General features: G+C 36.8%; 1 protein-coding gene across 2 annotated transcripts; it reads right to left on the bottom strand.

The window, feature by feature from the left end:
• Positions 1-698: 698 nt before the first annotated feature.
• Positions 699-15,876, bottom strand: LOC149009741 (long chain acyl-CoA synthetase 9, chloroplastic-like). Of its 2 annotated transcripts, XM_089163065.1 has the most exons (13): positions 15,795-15,839; positions 15,641-15,678; positions 12,438-13,013; positions 12,106-12,186; positions 8,390-8,662; positions 5,863-5,994; positions 5,558-5,731; positions 5,230-5,459; positions 4,768-4,885; positions 3,073-3,204; positions 2,826-2,960; positions 2,551-2,757; positions 699-1,495 (listed from the first exon to the last, which is right to left on the bottom strand). In XM_089163065.1, the coding sequence occupies exons 3-13, from the start codon at positions 12,885-12,887 to the stop codon at positions 1,328-1,330; spliced, it is 2,100 nt and encodes a 699-aa protein (XP_089019191.1). In that variant the 5' UTR covers positions 12,888-13,013; positions 15,641-15,678; positions 15,795-15,839; the 3' UTR covers positions 699-1,327. The 2 variants fall into 2 exon arrangements, with proteins under 2 accessions (XP_089019191.1, XP_089019190.1); XM_089163064.1 differs by having other exon boundaries at positions 15,641-15,876.
• Positions 15,877-16,853: the final 977 nt, after the last annotated feature.

Raw genomic sequence — 16,853 nt, 5'->3', positions numbered from 1 at the left:
CTTTCTTTTTCCTTCTTACAAATTAGAGTAGATGGATGGCAATGTATTGGAAAGAAACAATCGTTACCAAAAAAACGAAAGAAACGATGAATTTACTCTTCTCACAAAAGAAGAAAGTACTAGAAAGAAACGAAGCAGCGTCCTTTATTTGATGTTTTTTGGCGACGGAAAATGCTGCGGTTCCGTCGCTTATTGGAGCCACAACTCGAAACATTTTAGTGCGTTTTAGCACGGATTCGTCTAAAAACAATGAAATCGGTCCCTTCCGAGTAACATTTTCTGTTACCGGAAAAACATTGCGGCAAACGACGATGGGAATCGTCACCGACACTTTTTCCGTCGCTAAAAGAAGGCCGATCTCGAAAATGTCGGTGTGTTGTTTAAGCGACGAAAGCTCGGTCTGTTTTGCTCAAACTTCCAAAATGTACACTGTTCCACGAGCGGCGGAACTGCCTGTCCGGTATGCTCTGCCATAGATTTTCCGTCCCCCCAAAAACCCAAATTTGGAAATTTTTTTTTTTTAGGTCAGTCTCTTTCCGCCCATTAAACCTAATTTGTGGCATTTGACTTCTATGGAGTTGAACCCACGGAAGGTAACGAAAAAGTAAAGTTATTGGTAAAAAGAAGGCAACGATATAATGTTCGAAGTTTTCTTCCTTTCCTTCTTTAGAGGAAGGAGGGGGTGGGGGTTAAAACACTCACTGCAGAATCTCTTTTATCGACTTTTAACATTAATTTCTTGCTCAGGCATGCCCAAGAAATGGAAAGCAGATTAACCATTACCCAAGACAAAAACTACAGGGTTAAACTTCAAATAAAAGCTGTATAAGAAGCATTTGCTAGAAAGCAACCCAGGTACCTCCAGGTCAATCTTAACATCAGATATCAGTCTAAAACAAGAGCAGCCCAAATAAAACTTCTGTCAAAACAAAGAAAAAGAAAAAGAACACCACGAACAGAATTTCAGAATAAGCATGCAAGTAATTCTATGATATTTTCCTTTCTTTTTCACCCCTCTCCATCAAAACATTAAGACCTTTGATGGGAACATTGTTCTAGTCCCAAGGCAAAGAATGCAAAACTGAAAGGATTTCGTCACTACTCTAAAGAACCAAGATAACATTGGCTACATTCAGTAAACATGTATTTCTAGCTTAAAAGAAGGGGTTGGGACAAAAACTAGAACTTGGGAAAATGTTTAGGCATAACCCAGCCCGCCGCAAGGACAGGTACGCACCAGGACAGGCTTCTATCACCCTGTCAAGAAACTATATAAGCCTCCAAAGATCAATAACTGATACCTTTGACGTTGAACCAATCGTTGTTTTTATGATTCATATAATTTTAAGAGTTCTTCTGCAAATGCCTTCTTAACGGCTTCTCTCTTGAGCTTGAGAGCTGCAGTGACTAGGCCAGATTCAGGAGTCCATGCATGAGGAAGCAATTTGATCTTGGCAGGCATCTCAAACTTCTCCAGGCGTGCAGTCTTTGCAGCCTGTAAAGGAAAAGATAAACTTCTTTTCTAATGTTCTTTATAAGTCAGATTTAGAAATCATAAATGTAACATTTGAAAAAGGTACATAAATTGTTCAATCAAATGACACATATCTAAATGAAACAATTCCTTAGCAAGAAGATATAAATTAAGCATAATATTATCCAATTTACCAAGTCCATAATAAAGAGGGCAACTGCTGTGATTTTCTGCTTAGTGCTGCAATTAGACTTAACCTGAAGCTGCAAAATTATTTCTAAGCACAGTTTTAATTGTTTCCCTTACATATTATTACAAAATGTCTACATATACCACCACTTTTTTGGGGTTCCCTAAAATGAAAAGCAAGCACTAAAATGAACAATGAGATCTAAGCAAGTGAACATACAAAACACAGCAGGGGCAAGTATAATGTGTAAGCAAATGACCAACAACAAACAATGTAATTATACAACAACCCTTGTCTCTAGATTATATAATGTTATGACTAATTAATGAATGGCAAGCTAGACTTTTCTCTACTTTCAACAAAAACCCTTTTCTTTTTTCGCTCAAGTGGAAACCCTGCTGGCATGAACAGAGAAACATTTAAAAAAGCTGCCAGATTTCCGTTTAACTTTTGCATGAAAAAAAAGAAAAGAAAAAACAGTCTTCTAAAACAAGTATTTGGTCCATTTAAATTAGTTTTTGCTTAGGTAACCTGAAGGGGTTCATAGATTTCATGGAATGAAATTTTGGGTTTGATGGTGTGCTACTCTATGTATGCATGTGAAATTCTAATCTCTCTTTCATTTGGTTTGCTGAACTTCTGTTTCCAATTCTCTAAAAGTTTCAGATATAATCTTAGCATAAAAATCCCATCTTTCTCTGGTTGCTGGAATTCATGGTGCAACTACGAACTCTGTAAACTTCACATCTAACCATCAATCCCAATTCTGCTTGAAATCTAACAATTATTTTCTGAAGAACAAATACATTATAGTTTTAGTCCTTCAAAAGAATCAAAACATGATACGGTCAATGAACACCATAAATTTATAACTTGACATGCCAACCTTTACGAGGGATCCATGCACTTCCTTAATGGCTTCTTTGTTCTGGCATAACTCTGAAAAATCAGTGAAGCTGACTGCTTGTTTAGTAGCCCAATCTTCTAATGTGTTTTGAGAAACCACCACAAGAGCCACACAGTAACTATGAAATGGATCAGCATGCAACATAATATTGTCGACATAGGGGCTCACTATCAGAGCAGCCTCCACCTGTAAGGAAGGGAAAAGGTAAATTCCTGATAGAAGAGGACAATTAGATACAATCTACACAGTCATACCTTCCCAAGAGACACATATTCTCCATGCTGAAGCTTCACTATATCCTTCTTACGGTCAATAATTTCAAGGCAGCCATCACCATGAAATTGCCCAATATCACCAGTGTAAAACCACTTCATTCCTCTCTCATCAACCTTTTAAATCCAGGACGACCCAAAATTAGCCTCAAATTAGCACATCACATGAAATTTTCTTTTGAAGGCCCCACACAAAAAAATAATAAAAATAAAAATTTTGACACACTACCTTGTATACTTCTTTTGTTTTCTCCTCATTTTTGAAGTATCCAAGTGTTACATTTGGACCACCAATAACTATTTCTCCCCGAGGCATAGGTGAATCAATAGTTAAATATCCTCCTTCATGCCAATCGACCAACTGCAACAAAGTCATGATTAAGCTTCAGTCTGTGTAGAACAAATAATTCAATCTCAATTACAAATAAAAAGAATATTAGTAAATAGCAAGCATCATGGTTACAAAGGCGGGCAGTGTCTAAGAGCCATTCTTGATGGATGACAACTTAGGCACCTGGTGGCCTTCTTCGATTCCCATTGATGTCAGGAACCCCCAACACCTTCGGTTGCCTCAATGTTATGACAACCACAAATAACATTCAGAAACTTTTGAATGTCTCAGTATTCTTTTTGTTGGGAGACATTCTGGTTTCAGGTCTACAGAATGTACCTCAATTAGTTTCCTCAACTTAAAACTGATGATCAAAAGATAGGGCGAGAGGAAATTTATTTTTCATGTTCCATCCACAGACACAATGTCCTAGCCCCAACCTAGGAACTCATCAACCACCATCTAGAGTTGTATACCACATTCTCAAGTTATGCAATTCCTTTTCCAGAGGCTTCCTTTGTTAGTAAGGAAACCTCTGAACAGGAAATGTCTAGAAAGCAAAGCAAAAATGCATAGGGACAAACCAGAGATAAAAAAAATAAATATAAATAAAAAAAGGGAAGAAGAAGAAGTGGTGTTATTTCCATTTGATTGATTTTCTTTTATAGAATCAACCAACCAAAATATACAATCACATGACTGAAAGATACAAATAATAAATGCATCTTCCAAGTTCCAAGTCAGGTTTTCAAATAATTGAAAATATTTACACAATTTTTTTGAAAGAAAAAGGGAATCCGACCCGTTGTGAGACAAGGGTGAAACTTCTTTTGGAACGCCCTGTCAATTATACCCTGGATATTGCCTTCCCACCGAACCACCCAGAACAAAAGCAAAACAAAAATCTAGAAGAAAGCTGATAGCATCTTCTTAATTAAAGGTACAAATTTGCCAGTGAGGGCAAACTCCATTCTATGGCTGCCTCAATTAGCAAGCACCAATGAAAAGAAATTGACAAAGAAATAAAAAATAAGTTTTAAACCTAGAGTTTGATTTTCATTAACATTTTTCTGATCATATCTACATATCCTAATAGAAGCCACACAAACAAAGCCACCACCCTGTTTTAAGAAACTGAAATATCCAATGAATTTTATTACCAAAGAAAAGGACCAGAGTTGTGAATAGAGTGAAAAAACAGAAAAGACAAAACAAATAGCAAAATTTAACATGTAGACCTACCAAAAACGTTTCTTGGTGAACAATGTGAGGAAAAATTATTGACTAGTGTTAGGGATAACCTGATCTCACTACAAAGAGTAGACATGAGTTCAATACAAAGAATAGACCTGATTTCAGTACAAGAGAGAGGGGGAAAAAGAAAGAAAAGGAAACACTAAATTATGATTAAACTTTATAGAAATTAAATTTCCCCAGGTCCATTGTTTTCACATGTTTTGAAATTATCTCAAATAAAAGTACAACCCCCATTCATCCAAAAAAAAAAAAATTCATCCAAAAAAAAAGAAAAACAACCCCCCTGCAGATAAATTAAAAGACAGTAACAAGAAGAGGAAAACTCTCATTTCTTACCTTAACAAATGAGCAAGGAAGTGGAGGACCAACACGACCAACAGATGGATCATCAAACTCAGAAAAGGTACCACCCGCACAAGTCTCAGTGAGACCATATCCTTGCCCAATTGGTGCTCTGAAAAAATGTAGTCTATATTGGTCATACTACAGTAAAGGATCATGAATAGACCTGTCAAACCCAGAATGTTTAAGTCCACACTCTCTCCCCACTTTTCCAAAAGAACTTACAGTTTCACCATTTGGTCCTACTGTTAGTTCTCTTGACCTAATAGTTTGAAACACTTTGTTGTGTCTCACTCAGCAGCCTGGCCATGTCAACAAACCATTGAGCAACCCCATTCTGCAAGGAACTCACCAGGAGCATGACATAGGCAGTGATGTACCATCACATAATACATGCATGACTGCAGTAAGAACAAGCATAACCAAGGAAAATATTATGGTCGGTGGAAAACTAACCTAAAACATATGTTGATGAATCTCTGTGTATCAGCAGAGAGAGGAGCTCCACCAGAAAGAATAAAACGAATGCGGCCCCCAAGAATTGCTCTAACCTTTCTAAACACAAGCAAATTCCATAAAAAGCTTTCCAAGCCCCGAGCACCAAACCAACTACCATTTATTGCAGACAATCTACGCTCATATGCAACATTAAAGAGTTTCTTCGATAGCCCCCCCTTCATGTCCACCTGAAACATTTAGAAAAAGCCCTACATTAAGAAACCAACTAAGTTTGTCAGGCAAAAGGTGGGGTTTCCAGATATGCAAGCATGCGGTGATCGTCAACCTGCTTCCGAACACCATCTCTAACACGATCAAGAATGGCAGGCACAGCAGCCATTATTGTTGGTCCCAGTATAGAGGCATCCCCTTTTGTACCCTTTTTAATCTTGTTCGATGTATCAGTAAGAGTTAAAGGTGATCCATATCCGATGGAAGCTCCAACAGCAACTACCACATTCTAAAATACAAAGAGATACAAGGAGAAAAACTGGTTACCAAATGAGCAGAAAGGTAAGTGATTTGGCTCCAAAATGAAAAATGAGAGTACTCAAACCGCAGGATCCAATAAATTCAGGAAATATTTCATACCTCAGCTGCTATTTCAAGAACATGTGCCAACGGTAGATAGGCCATATAAACGTCTTTAGGCCCCAAGCGAGGAACAATTGTCATCACAGCACAAACTGTTGCTAGAACATTTCCATGTGTCATCATCACTCCCTACAGGATAATTATTTTAAAATACATGAGACACTTGGATTCTGCATCAGAAGTTCAACCTCCTTCACAGAGTTAGAAAATAGAAACATAATCAAGCTAATACTTAGATGTCAAAGGGTGGGGAAGAGAAGCCATCCTGGGGACCACCAAGAAAGAATTAGGAACTTGCAGTCCAAGCTATTCTCTCCAGAGGAACAAGAAGTGAGGAGCAAACCAGGCCATTGGACTGGACCAATACGTTTAATTTTGAGCATCCAATGGGTTATGTTGACCATGGGCTTAGTAATTTCGGTTTTACTATTGCAATGGGTCAATGAAGCATTAGGGGATTAAGCCGTATACATGATCAGTGCTAAGTTTCTATTTGGAAGGTTGTACCTTTGTCAACATTATTTTAACAGTGATTCAGACAAGTGTCCTGCATTCGTACCCAGAGTTCTTTGTTGGGAATAATTGATAAATTGCAAGGTACTATCCCTACCAAAAATAGGGTTTTCTTATTTGTCAGTAGAAAAGGGGGTAAACTCCCTTGAGCTTGTTTGAAATCTATAAGGGCTAGAGCATGCTTCTGTGGGCTTCAGAACTCATTTACCGCGGAATGCAGTAGCGAAACGTTTGTGGGGTAACTTCTTCACAGCTAGGAGAGGTCTAACGTATCCTGCATAAGCTGATCAAAAGTTCTGAGGCTCAGGACTTACCTTCAGTTCACTGCTTAGACTCCTCACCTGTTATTACATTTATCTAGGGATTATTTCATATCAGGACTTGTTTCAAGTTTCATTCTTCAGGCTTCTAAAAATCAATTTCTGAAATGCTACTATAATGATCAATTTCAACTTTCTGCAACTAATTGCTAATACCAATCAGAATCTAATTCTGGGGTCGTTTAGTTTCTAATTTTGTGATAGTCTCAATCCCAATCTCTAACCCGTCAGATTGATCAATTCAGATATTAAACTCTCCTATTCTGGTTCTATTTTTTACTTGTGATGCAGGTTTCATCTCGAAATACTAACCTAATAGGAGATATTATGTACATGAACTCTTCAAGATTGAGGGTCTTAGTACTTGCAATTACAAATTTGTGAAGTTCTGCACCACATACTTAGGTAGTTCTTATTCTGGCTATCGCCAAAACAGAAAAGGAAGTCCCTGGGCATGAGGCTCCTGCCACTGCAGGGTCTGGAAGGCACAATGCAACCTGGCTCCCTACTTTGCAAGAGAGACTGTTTCCAAATTTTGAACTCACACCCAAAAGGTTGCAATAAAGCAACTTAACCATCACACCCAAGGCTCGCTCACTATCGTAATTATGTACTTCTTATCAGTAGCTACCATAAAATTTAATTAGTATTAGAAGGTGGAATAGTTTGAAATTTGAAAGAAATTGGCAGAATTTGAGGCAGTGAACCTGTCCAAGGGCCATAAATTCAAAGAACTTTCTTTGTATGGGACATTGGTAAACTTGGATCCAGAACTTCTCAAAGGATTTGAATTTTCTTTTCTTGTTGTCCTCTGGAAACCCTTCTGAATGTCAAGTACATGTTGTCAATTAATCTTGTACTTGTCCTGTCCAAGGTTCATAAATTCAAAGAACTTTCTCTGTATGGGACATTGGTGAACATGGATCCAGAACTTTTCAAAGGACTGAATCTTCTTTTCTTGATGTCTTCTGGAAACCCTTCTGAATGTCAAGTACATGTTGTCAATTAATCTTGTACTTCACCGGAAAAGAGAAATACTTAAGCTACTGAGTTCCTGTTGCTGACAAATACATATCAAGTCAATGACATGAGAAATCATTACACAATCATGTGATATTACATAGGCAATTTAGTGTCTTTTACTAAACACTTTCAGAGTGTTAGATTTGTCTGACACACAAAAAAAAAGTATAAATATAGCACTACACAACAACGCGCTCCTGCTATCTTACTGTCGAGACCATTCCTTTGTATTGCTTACATGCCTCTTGTTAGGATTTGGGATCATTTTTCCCCATAGATTTCTTGGTCCATACCAAGTATAGCATCTTCCCTTACATGGCTAAACTAATAAAGGAAGCGACAGGTTCAGAATGTGCTCAGCGAAAGTTGGAATTTCCCTGCCTGCATCCTTTCCCCACATTCATGACCAAGTAATTTGGGGGGGGGTTCAATTGATGAACATAATAACCTTGACACAAGCAATTTCTTGGGAACACGCAAAAACAACATACATCAATCACATTCATCCGCTTGAGACCATAAAACCAAAACAATGAGCAAGATTATCACTCATATTCAAATGACTACAGATATCAATAGTATCCAAGCTTAGGTTTCAAATGGTTCAACAAAAGAAGGCATATTGAAACCAAAAGAGGCAAAACAAAGAAAGAAAAGAGCATATCCACCTTGGGCATTCCGGTACTCCCACTTGTGTACATTATAACCGCAACATCCGCTGAAACAGGAAGTTCTACATCGACAGGACTTTCTCTGCCAATTTTCTCCACCTCCCAGAATGAAGTGAGGGACCACTTACTGTTCCTCTCAATGACTGAAACATCAAATGGGATTCCATAGTCATCCATATATATGACACGTTTCACTGTATCAAGTTGTCCACTAATGTTTAAGAGTTTTATCAGTTCCTTATTTCCGCAAATGAGAGTTGAAACTTCTGTCTGAAGGACCAAATAAAACATAGAGTTAAACAGTATCTGCGTAGAATTAGTAATTTACCATGGCTACAATGAGCAAAGATCAACAGACAACTATACTAACGATTTTTAAATTGCAAACAGAAAAGAACAAACATACTATCTTAATTTCATCACCACAAAAAAGAAAAAGAAAAGTCTAACAAACTAATAAGAAATGAGCTCAAGTAAAATAAATAAATTTAAATTTTTTCACAATGAATAGGTGTAACATAGATGTCCAAAGATCCATTGCACTATTCACATACCAGCAGAGCTACACACTACCTTGCCTCCTGTTAGGATGTTCTCTCTACAATAGTCCCCAGAGGACTGCCAATTAGACAATAGATGAGTTCCATTTTTTTCTATTCATTGTAAATAGCAGGCTACAATCTTGGTGTATACAGTATGCAGTCTTCATAGAAACATGAAACTGTCAATACAGTTTTCAGATATTAAAAGTTTGGACCTAATTCTACAAATACATAATTGATCTGACAAAGTTCTCCACTCCCCAAATGGGAACTCAGTCCAACTTTGATGTGATTCAGCCCAAGCCAAATCCCTAACCAAAATTCCTCTGTAAGCCTTAGCACTAGCTTTCTCCATTCTCTTCAACTTGCTGCTAATTCAACCAATACATAATTGGATTGCTTACTTTAGTTTATTTCACCACCGGAATTAGTAAGCCTAATACCAAACCTTAACCCTAAAACTTTATTAAACCATGACCACAATTTACAAATCTTACCCTGAAATAACCCTAAAAAGGTTCACCTTTTGTTAAGGTTCCTGGTTTGAATCCTAGTTTGACTATTCAAATCTAGGACTATATTACCAAAGTCCTAGAGTTTGTCAATGTGAATTACTCAGAAAATAAGGAGGAAAAATAAAATACAAAGGCATATATTAATAACTCAGAAATAGATATGCTAGCCGAAAGAAGAAGATTTAACAGGTGGTTATAACTCTCATGAAAGACCAGTGACAGAAATATTTGCAAAGAGGAGTTAAAGCAGCCTCAAGGTTCTACATAGATACACACATAATGGCCTCAACAGAGAAAAGTATATGCAAGAAATAAAGGGGGCAATAAATCAAGTTTAAATTTTCAACAAAATTGCCAAAAAAAACTTAGGTTATGCAAGAAACCAAAACAAAATGACTATCACAATTTACCAAGTTCAAAATTTCATAGAAAATGTTGGCAGTTTTGGCAGGGGCTAAAATCTGAAATTTTTAACCTTGCATAAAACAAACTGAGGGAACAAGATTGACATAACCAGATCAAAAAAGTTTAGATAAGATTCCCAACAAGCGAGTATTAGCTAGAGTTTTTCCTTAACCTGAGCCATAGGACAAGGTTTTGACAGCTTTATATCCAGCTGGGCTGCATTGGGTCCAGAATGTCGATTGGTTCAGGATGATAGCTAGCCAGATCAGGGAAATGACACAATGAGATGATGATCTAATTGTGAGGTTTACTGAAAACTGCCTTCTCTCCAGCTCATCAATACCATTTTTCTCCAAAGCATGGAATAATACCAGACAGTTATCTAACAGATAAATTAAGTTAACCGAATGGAAATCATCCATGGTTGATTAGATTCAGAGCTGGTGGGACAATAACAAAAAAGGCAAACAGTCAGAATTTCTAGGAAAGCTGAGCAGCACATATAAATGGTAAGCCCCAGCAAACAGCAGCAAGTGAACCTAAAAGACGAGGAAATTAGGGGGAAAGGAGGGAGGGAGGGAGGGAGGGAGGGGGCTATAGGGTGGAGTAGTTTTCACATAGGACAAGATGTATCCAGTATAGATTTGGTAAAGAATAGAAGTGTTATATTGAACCAATAATAAACCGTGTATGTACATCCACCCATTCCAAAAAATCTGAATCAACATGAATGAAAGCCTCTCAAACAAATCCAATGGCAGTTTAATGGGGGACAAAATAGAGAAGAATGAAGGATATAATAGATTGGTGGAAGAAGGGAAATCTGAGAAGAATTAGACTTGAAGAAGGGGAAGAGAGAGATGAACAATCATAAGAAGAAGAAAAGGGGGGGCAAACGCACAAAGCTAAAGCTGATTACAAGTGTTTAAACAACAGATGACACATACTTCAATATGAGAGCCATTATAGAGGACACCTGCAATTTAAAACTAACAAAGAACTGATTCTACTAAGACTTTAAGCAATTTAAAACTAACTAAAACTGTTCCTAAATGTCCTACTGGAATTAAAAATCTGATTACATAAATATCCCCATAAACAAAAAAAAAATCCTATATTATCTCTAAAACTCTCACAAAAAGAGTTAATGTAATATCCCCATAAACAATAAAAAAAAAATCCTATATTATCTTTAAAACTCCCACGACAAGAGTTCCTAATTTATCTCCTTGCAATCTGGGCTTGGGGCCTATTTGATAACCCGCTGAAAACTAGTTTGTGATGCTTCTTGCCTCAAGAAACAAAAAAAGCCAAGAATAATTTGATAAACTGTTTTGTTTCATATGATTTGTGAAACATAAATTGAAATTTATGAAAATGTATGCTCCAAGAAACAGTTTTATAGTTGTTGCGTTCTACTTCTTGAATCAAAAGTTGGGCGCAAATTAGGTTTAAGTGAAAGAGGTATTCATGGAATTCGAAATTATAAACATAAGAACTCTGCTAAAACCACGCTGATAGCGTTTTCGCTTTCAAAAGCAAGTTTTATCAAATGCCTAAAAAAGTATTTTGGATTCCAGAAACAATCAAAACTATTTCTCGTGTTTTTCAAAGCAGAAACACTTTGTGGGTTATTGAACGGGTGTTAAATTACAAAGTCCTACATTATCTATAAAACTCCCACGAAAACAGTCCTACTTTATCTCCTTGCAATCTAGACTCGGGACGCACCCCAAATATGAATTTATCTCCTTGCAAACTGCACTTAGGGCCTACCAACTATAAAGAATTATTTCCTAGGTTACTGTAGAGTGAACAGTAACTTCTGGTTGCGCTACATCACAATTGGATATTATGGAGCTATAAGGCAATCCTAGAAAATTTAAAACCCCAAAATTCCATAATATTTGTACAACAAGGAAAAGCATCTCCATTATACGTGGTTTTGTTGCTTTCCACACCAAAATTCATGAAATAAGAGACTCACAAATCCTCCCTAAGTTACTGAGTAATAAATCCAGGTCTAAATTGTCATTCTTTATGATAATTCATCAAGAGAGACCAGATTTCATCTATTAACAAAAGAAAATTTATAAAATTAAAATAAGAAGATCGGCAACTTCAAATTGAGTAGCAGCAGTCAATAACCAAAGCTAGAAAGCAAGAGCAATATATCTAGGCAGAACATAGAACCTAAACTGAAGAATCAAAAGAAAAGACAATCAATACAGAGAGTAGAAAGAAATTAAACCTCATTCAATGAGTGGCAAAGAGCCTCCTCCCCAAGAGATGAATAGATAGTGACAACTGTTAGATTGCATCTGAAGCAACCCTGCCCAAAGAAAATAAAAAACTCAACATGTCAACACAAAAATGACCAATCAAAGAATTGGTCTATTGACCAAGTCTTGTGAGAATATAGACCACAAAACCCAGATGCAATTGAAAAAAAAAATACTCAAAAGAAATTCCTGTAAAATTTAAAAAGCCAATCATAAAACATTAATTAAAAAATTAATCACTTTATAGACAGAGGTAATTTGTAATTTTAACAAGAATGCAATAACAATGTGTGACAAGCACCTGCAATGCAATAAACCACTCTGCCTGTGTATCAGCAAATATTGCAACACGTTCACCCTTTCCATGCCCCAAACGCATCAGACCAGAAGCAAAGCTGCACACAGCTTCAAAAGCTTCACCATAACTCAGCCACTCATAACTTCCCAAATGAAGCTTTTCAAATGATCTTCCATCTGCACCCACTTCTAGCTCCCTTGAAATCAACTTCCGAGTTCCAAGTAAGCGCTTACGAGCATTCTGTTCTGATGACTGCTCAAACAAGTCTGCAAGTGTTGTAACACCTTCCCAAGCTGTTTCAACAGGGGTGGTAAAACGATAGTTTCGGATTGCATATCCAGGTTCCCCACCAACATCAATTGGAAGTCCCTTTTTCTTTTCACTCTTTTTACAGCGAATGATAACTGAAAATACAAGAGGAACAATAACTCCGACAATATAGGGGTTCATCATTCAAATGCTGGGAGCAGGTCTCTACAGATATAGCAGGATCTACCAACTCTTTATGATATAGCAGGATCTACCAACTCTTTATGATGCAATGACAAGGTCATTCACATCCAAGCGTCCAAATGACATCTGCAACAGAAGCAGGATTGTTAACAAGAGGAATAAGGTTTTAGCAACAAGAAGCGGGAACATAAGGAAACTTAATAAACCGAAATATAAAGTAATCTAAAGACAGTATCTTCCTATTTATAGCTTAATCATAAATAACAAGGTAATTCCATTTCATCATGCAAAAGGGTTGACCTGAACATGGAAAATAGAACCATAAAAAAAAAAAACTACACTGCTTCAATAACGTCAATCAAACCCCAACAAAAAAAAAAAGTGCAACCTAAAAGTAATATACCTGTCCACCAGAGAACATTCCTTACAAGCTAAAACCTACTAAGTAAATACATAGAAAAGTCAGCAGAATTATTGGGATAATCTTTGAAATTCCTTCTACTTCTCTCTAACGAACAATCTACTCTTCTCCTCCTCATCGACTTTCTTTGGAGATCACAATAAAATTCCACGGTAAAGCATCCTCCAGAACCACCTCAACCTTCAGGTCATCTTCACCTAACTCAATAAACCTAGACTACCTAGTGCATAAGGCTTCTGCCAGTGTAGGGTCTGGGAAGGATCATCGCATAAGTACAGCTACCCATGCTTTTTGTAGAGGGGCTTTTTGTAGGTTTGAACCCACAACCACTTGGTCAAGATAGAGAAACATACAATTGACCGAGGGCCTACCCTCTCTTCACCCAACTCAATACATAGACGATTAGAAAGGCATGCATCACATTCTTCTAAAGAAAGCCATCCTTACTACTTTCCGCTTTATGGGTTTAACACATCCCCAAACCATACAAGGATCACCAGTGCCATTCCATATACTCTTAGACACCAGTCCTCCAACAATTTATACTTTTATTACTTTCCAACCACAAAATATCATTTTTGCTAGAAATCATTTACAACGGTTCATTGTATTGGTCTGCACACTACATTCATAAGAGACTCAAGGTTTCCAAGAATAAAAAATCCTAAAGGTGCGGAAGATTCCAGCAGAATCTCCATAGTCACTACCCTAGCAGCAGTGGATTTTTTAGGCATCACTCTGAGAACTAAGCCACCAAATCCCACAGGCTTGTAATGCCATTTTCACCGAGCTAAATGTGTTTCTACTCTTGAACTCACCTCCACATAAAAATCCTGCATCAACTTCCCCATTTTATTTGTTCCAAAGTCTGACATATGAGCCAGCAACAAATAAACCATATATGCTGGTACACTTGCAAAACTACTTCGTATTATAACCTTGCCTCCAGCTGATTCATTCAAAATTTTCCAGCCTACAAGTCCTTTCTCCATGCTTTCCGAGTTGGGTCAGAAGCTACGGAAAATCTAGCGTAAGCTCTGATTTGGATCCCCAACGAACTAACCAAGGGATTTTCGAAGAAAAACAGCATAGTTTATGGGCTCCTTCAATCACCACCTCCCACTGTCACATACTTGACTCCAATGAAACAAATATAGACAGGGTTTCTCAATCCTCCTCACCAGTCACCATTGCTTCTAGTGTTTCCACTTGTCCCACTCCAGGACCAGGAAAACTAATGTATCTTCAGAACAATTAGAGAGAGACTTGATCAAGCTAAAGAACCCAACCCAATCCCAATTTAACCTAACTCATGTAAATTTCTTGAATAACTTAGACTAACATTAGAGTATTTTAGAACACATTGGTAAAAAGGAACCAAAACTCAGCATGAGTAACATAAGAGAGTCAATGAATTTTATCATGAATAATAAAGTAAAAATCTTAGGCACTAACGTGATATATTTTTCAAGGTTTTTGAGCAAATACTCCACTCTACTCTCAGTGGTAAAGATATAAATCTTGAAGATTGTCAATAATAAATCTCCCTCAAAATTGAAAATATTCATATTTGATTGCCATATCAGTAAATATAAACCAGAATCTTTAAGTTTAAACAAAAAGTCTTTGCCAAAATAAGTAAGTATTTATTATTAAAAAATAGAAGACACTTTACATGCCAATCAAACTATATTTCGGGAAGTTTCGAAACCAGACTTTTCCCCCTGCACGTCTGGCAAACACTTCTGTCTTTCCAGGGCCAATTTGTTCGGGTCCGCAATTCACCAACTCAACGAACTAATAAAACCGTCATCCGAACAACTAATAAAAGAAACCAAATCTACTAATTCTAATAGTCAAATACGAATTCAGAGCCACTTAGAAAGCTAACAAAAGAAGAAGAAAACAATTAAATATCGTACGTGAATTGGGCATTGGAGTCGTTTCTTGGTGCTAAAATGAGAGACAACCTGTTCAAGGTACCATCTAGATCACCAAACCACCAGTAGCATCAAATAGCAGAAACAGCGTTAAGTGGCAATCACTAAGTCCATCCAGAGTAGTTAAATTGGTCGACCAATAAAATATCAGGATCCACCATTTTATTCACAGTAATCAAGTAAGTAGATCAAATACTTAAGTCAGTACTGAATTTCATCAATGGCAGAAAAGAAGCAGCTCCTGACTCCTGAGCATACAAGTAAACAAGACCGAGAAAAAAGAAATGCAAATGCAAACAAGAATCTCATAGAAAACACGTTAAACCTAATAACGATTGAATCGAAAACTATAAGACGGGAATGAAACAAAGATGTCGTATCAATTCCATCACCTTTTAGTCTTCAGCTAAATACACCGAACTCGAGAGATCTGAACAGTGAAAGAAAAAGATTTCAATGAGTGCAAGAATTCTAAGTTTGCTTTTTGAGAAACTGAGAAAACAAGAAATGTGATATGAAACAAGAGAGGCAGCAGGCGGAGACAACGAGAAGAGTCGCGGAAGGACGGATGCGAATGAGAGGTAGAAATTTCAGTCAAGACAAAACCAGTTTTCCACCAGCCAAAGGCAGCAATTTATTGTTTATTTATTAGTTGCGCTAGCTGCTAGGATTACCGGTGGGAGGATTACAACGTATTCTTTCTGAAATGGACCAACATAAACCCAAATTGGGCCATAATAGGGTTAGGTTGGACCGGGTTCTTCGTAAAACCTAAATTTTGCCCCTTAACACAAAACACTAAAACAATGCATGATTCTATATTTTTAGGGGAAAAATCAGTACCATATACCTATACTGAATATTAATATTAATGTCACCCTCTAATTTATTTATCATTTGAACCTCCAATTCCTAACCTTAGTCATTTCAATAAATTTTTATTTATCTATTTTTAATATTATCCTTATATTTTTTAAAGGCAAAGGAGAAGAACATAAAAATATTTTTCTCCGAAGGTGGTCTAATTGATAAATTGAGTAACTCAGGATAATTTTAATGGGTATCTCAAGGGATGGCATTGAATGATAATTCATGCACATGGTGCCCACATTGTCACACAGAGAACTCTTGTATTTTTAACTTACCCAGATGCTAAAGAGTTTGAGCAATTTCCTTTGCTTATTTTGGTTACATGAATCCAGAGATTTCGGATTTGAAATCTCCTGGATTCATGAATCTGAGAATTATAACCGTTTGGTTGTAAAATATCTCTAGATTCATGAAATCTAGAGATTCACATTTTTACATTAAAAATTTGAATCTGTAGATTTATGGGTAAGGGGTGAAATCCAAAGATTTCAAAAAAGCTATACATTTGCACATTCACAAAAATCACATCGATCAAATAGTTTTTTATGATGAACCCACAGATTTTATTCCACAACCAAACATTTAATTTTATAAATTATGACTCTATAGATTTGAAATCTCCAAACTCGTGTAACCAAACAAGCCCTCAAGGATGAGCTCAGAAAGGATAAAATCTTTCCCTAGCATATCTAGCATGAATGGTTGGAATTGATTATGGAACTCAGTCCACAAAGA

The sequence above is a fragment of the Hakea prostrata genome, chromosome 7, assembly GCF_041222555.1.
Source record: "Hakea prostrata isolate BN-2017 chromosome 7, UWA_Hpros_2, whole genome shotgun sequence".
Lineage (NCBI taxonomy): Eukaryota > Viridiplantae > Streptophyta > Magnoliopsida > Proteales > Proteaceae > Hakea > Hakea prostrata.
The sequence above is the reverse complement of the archived record's forward strand: the minus strand, read 5'-3'. Positions and strand labels throughout refer to the sequence as shown.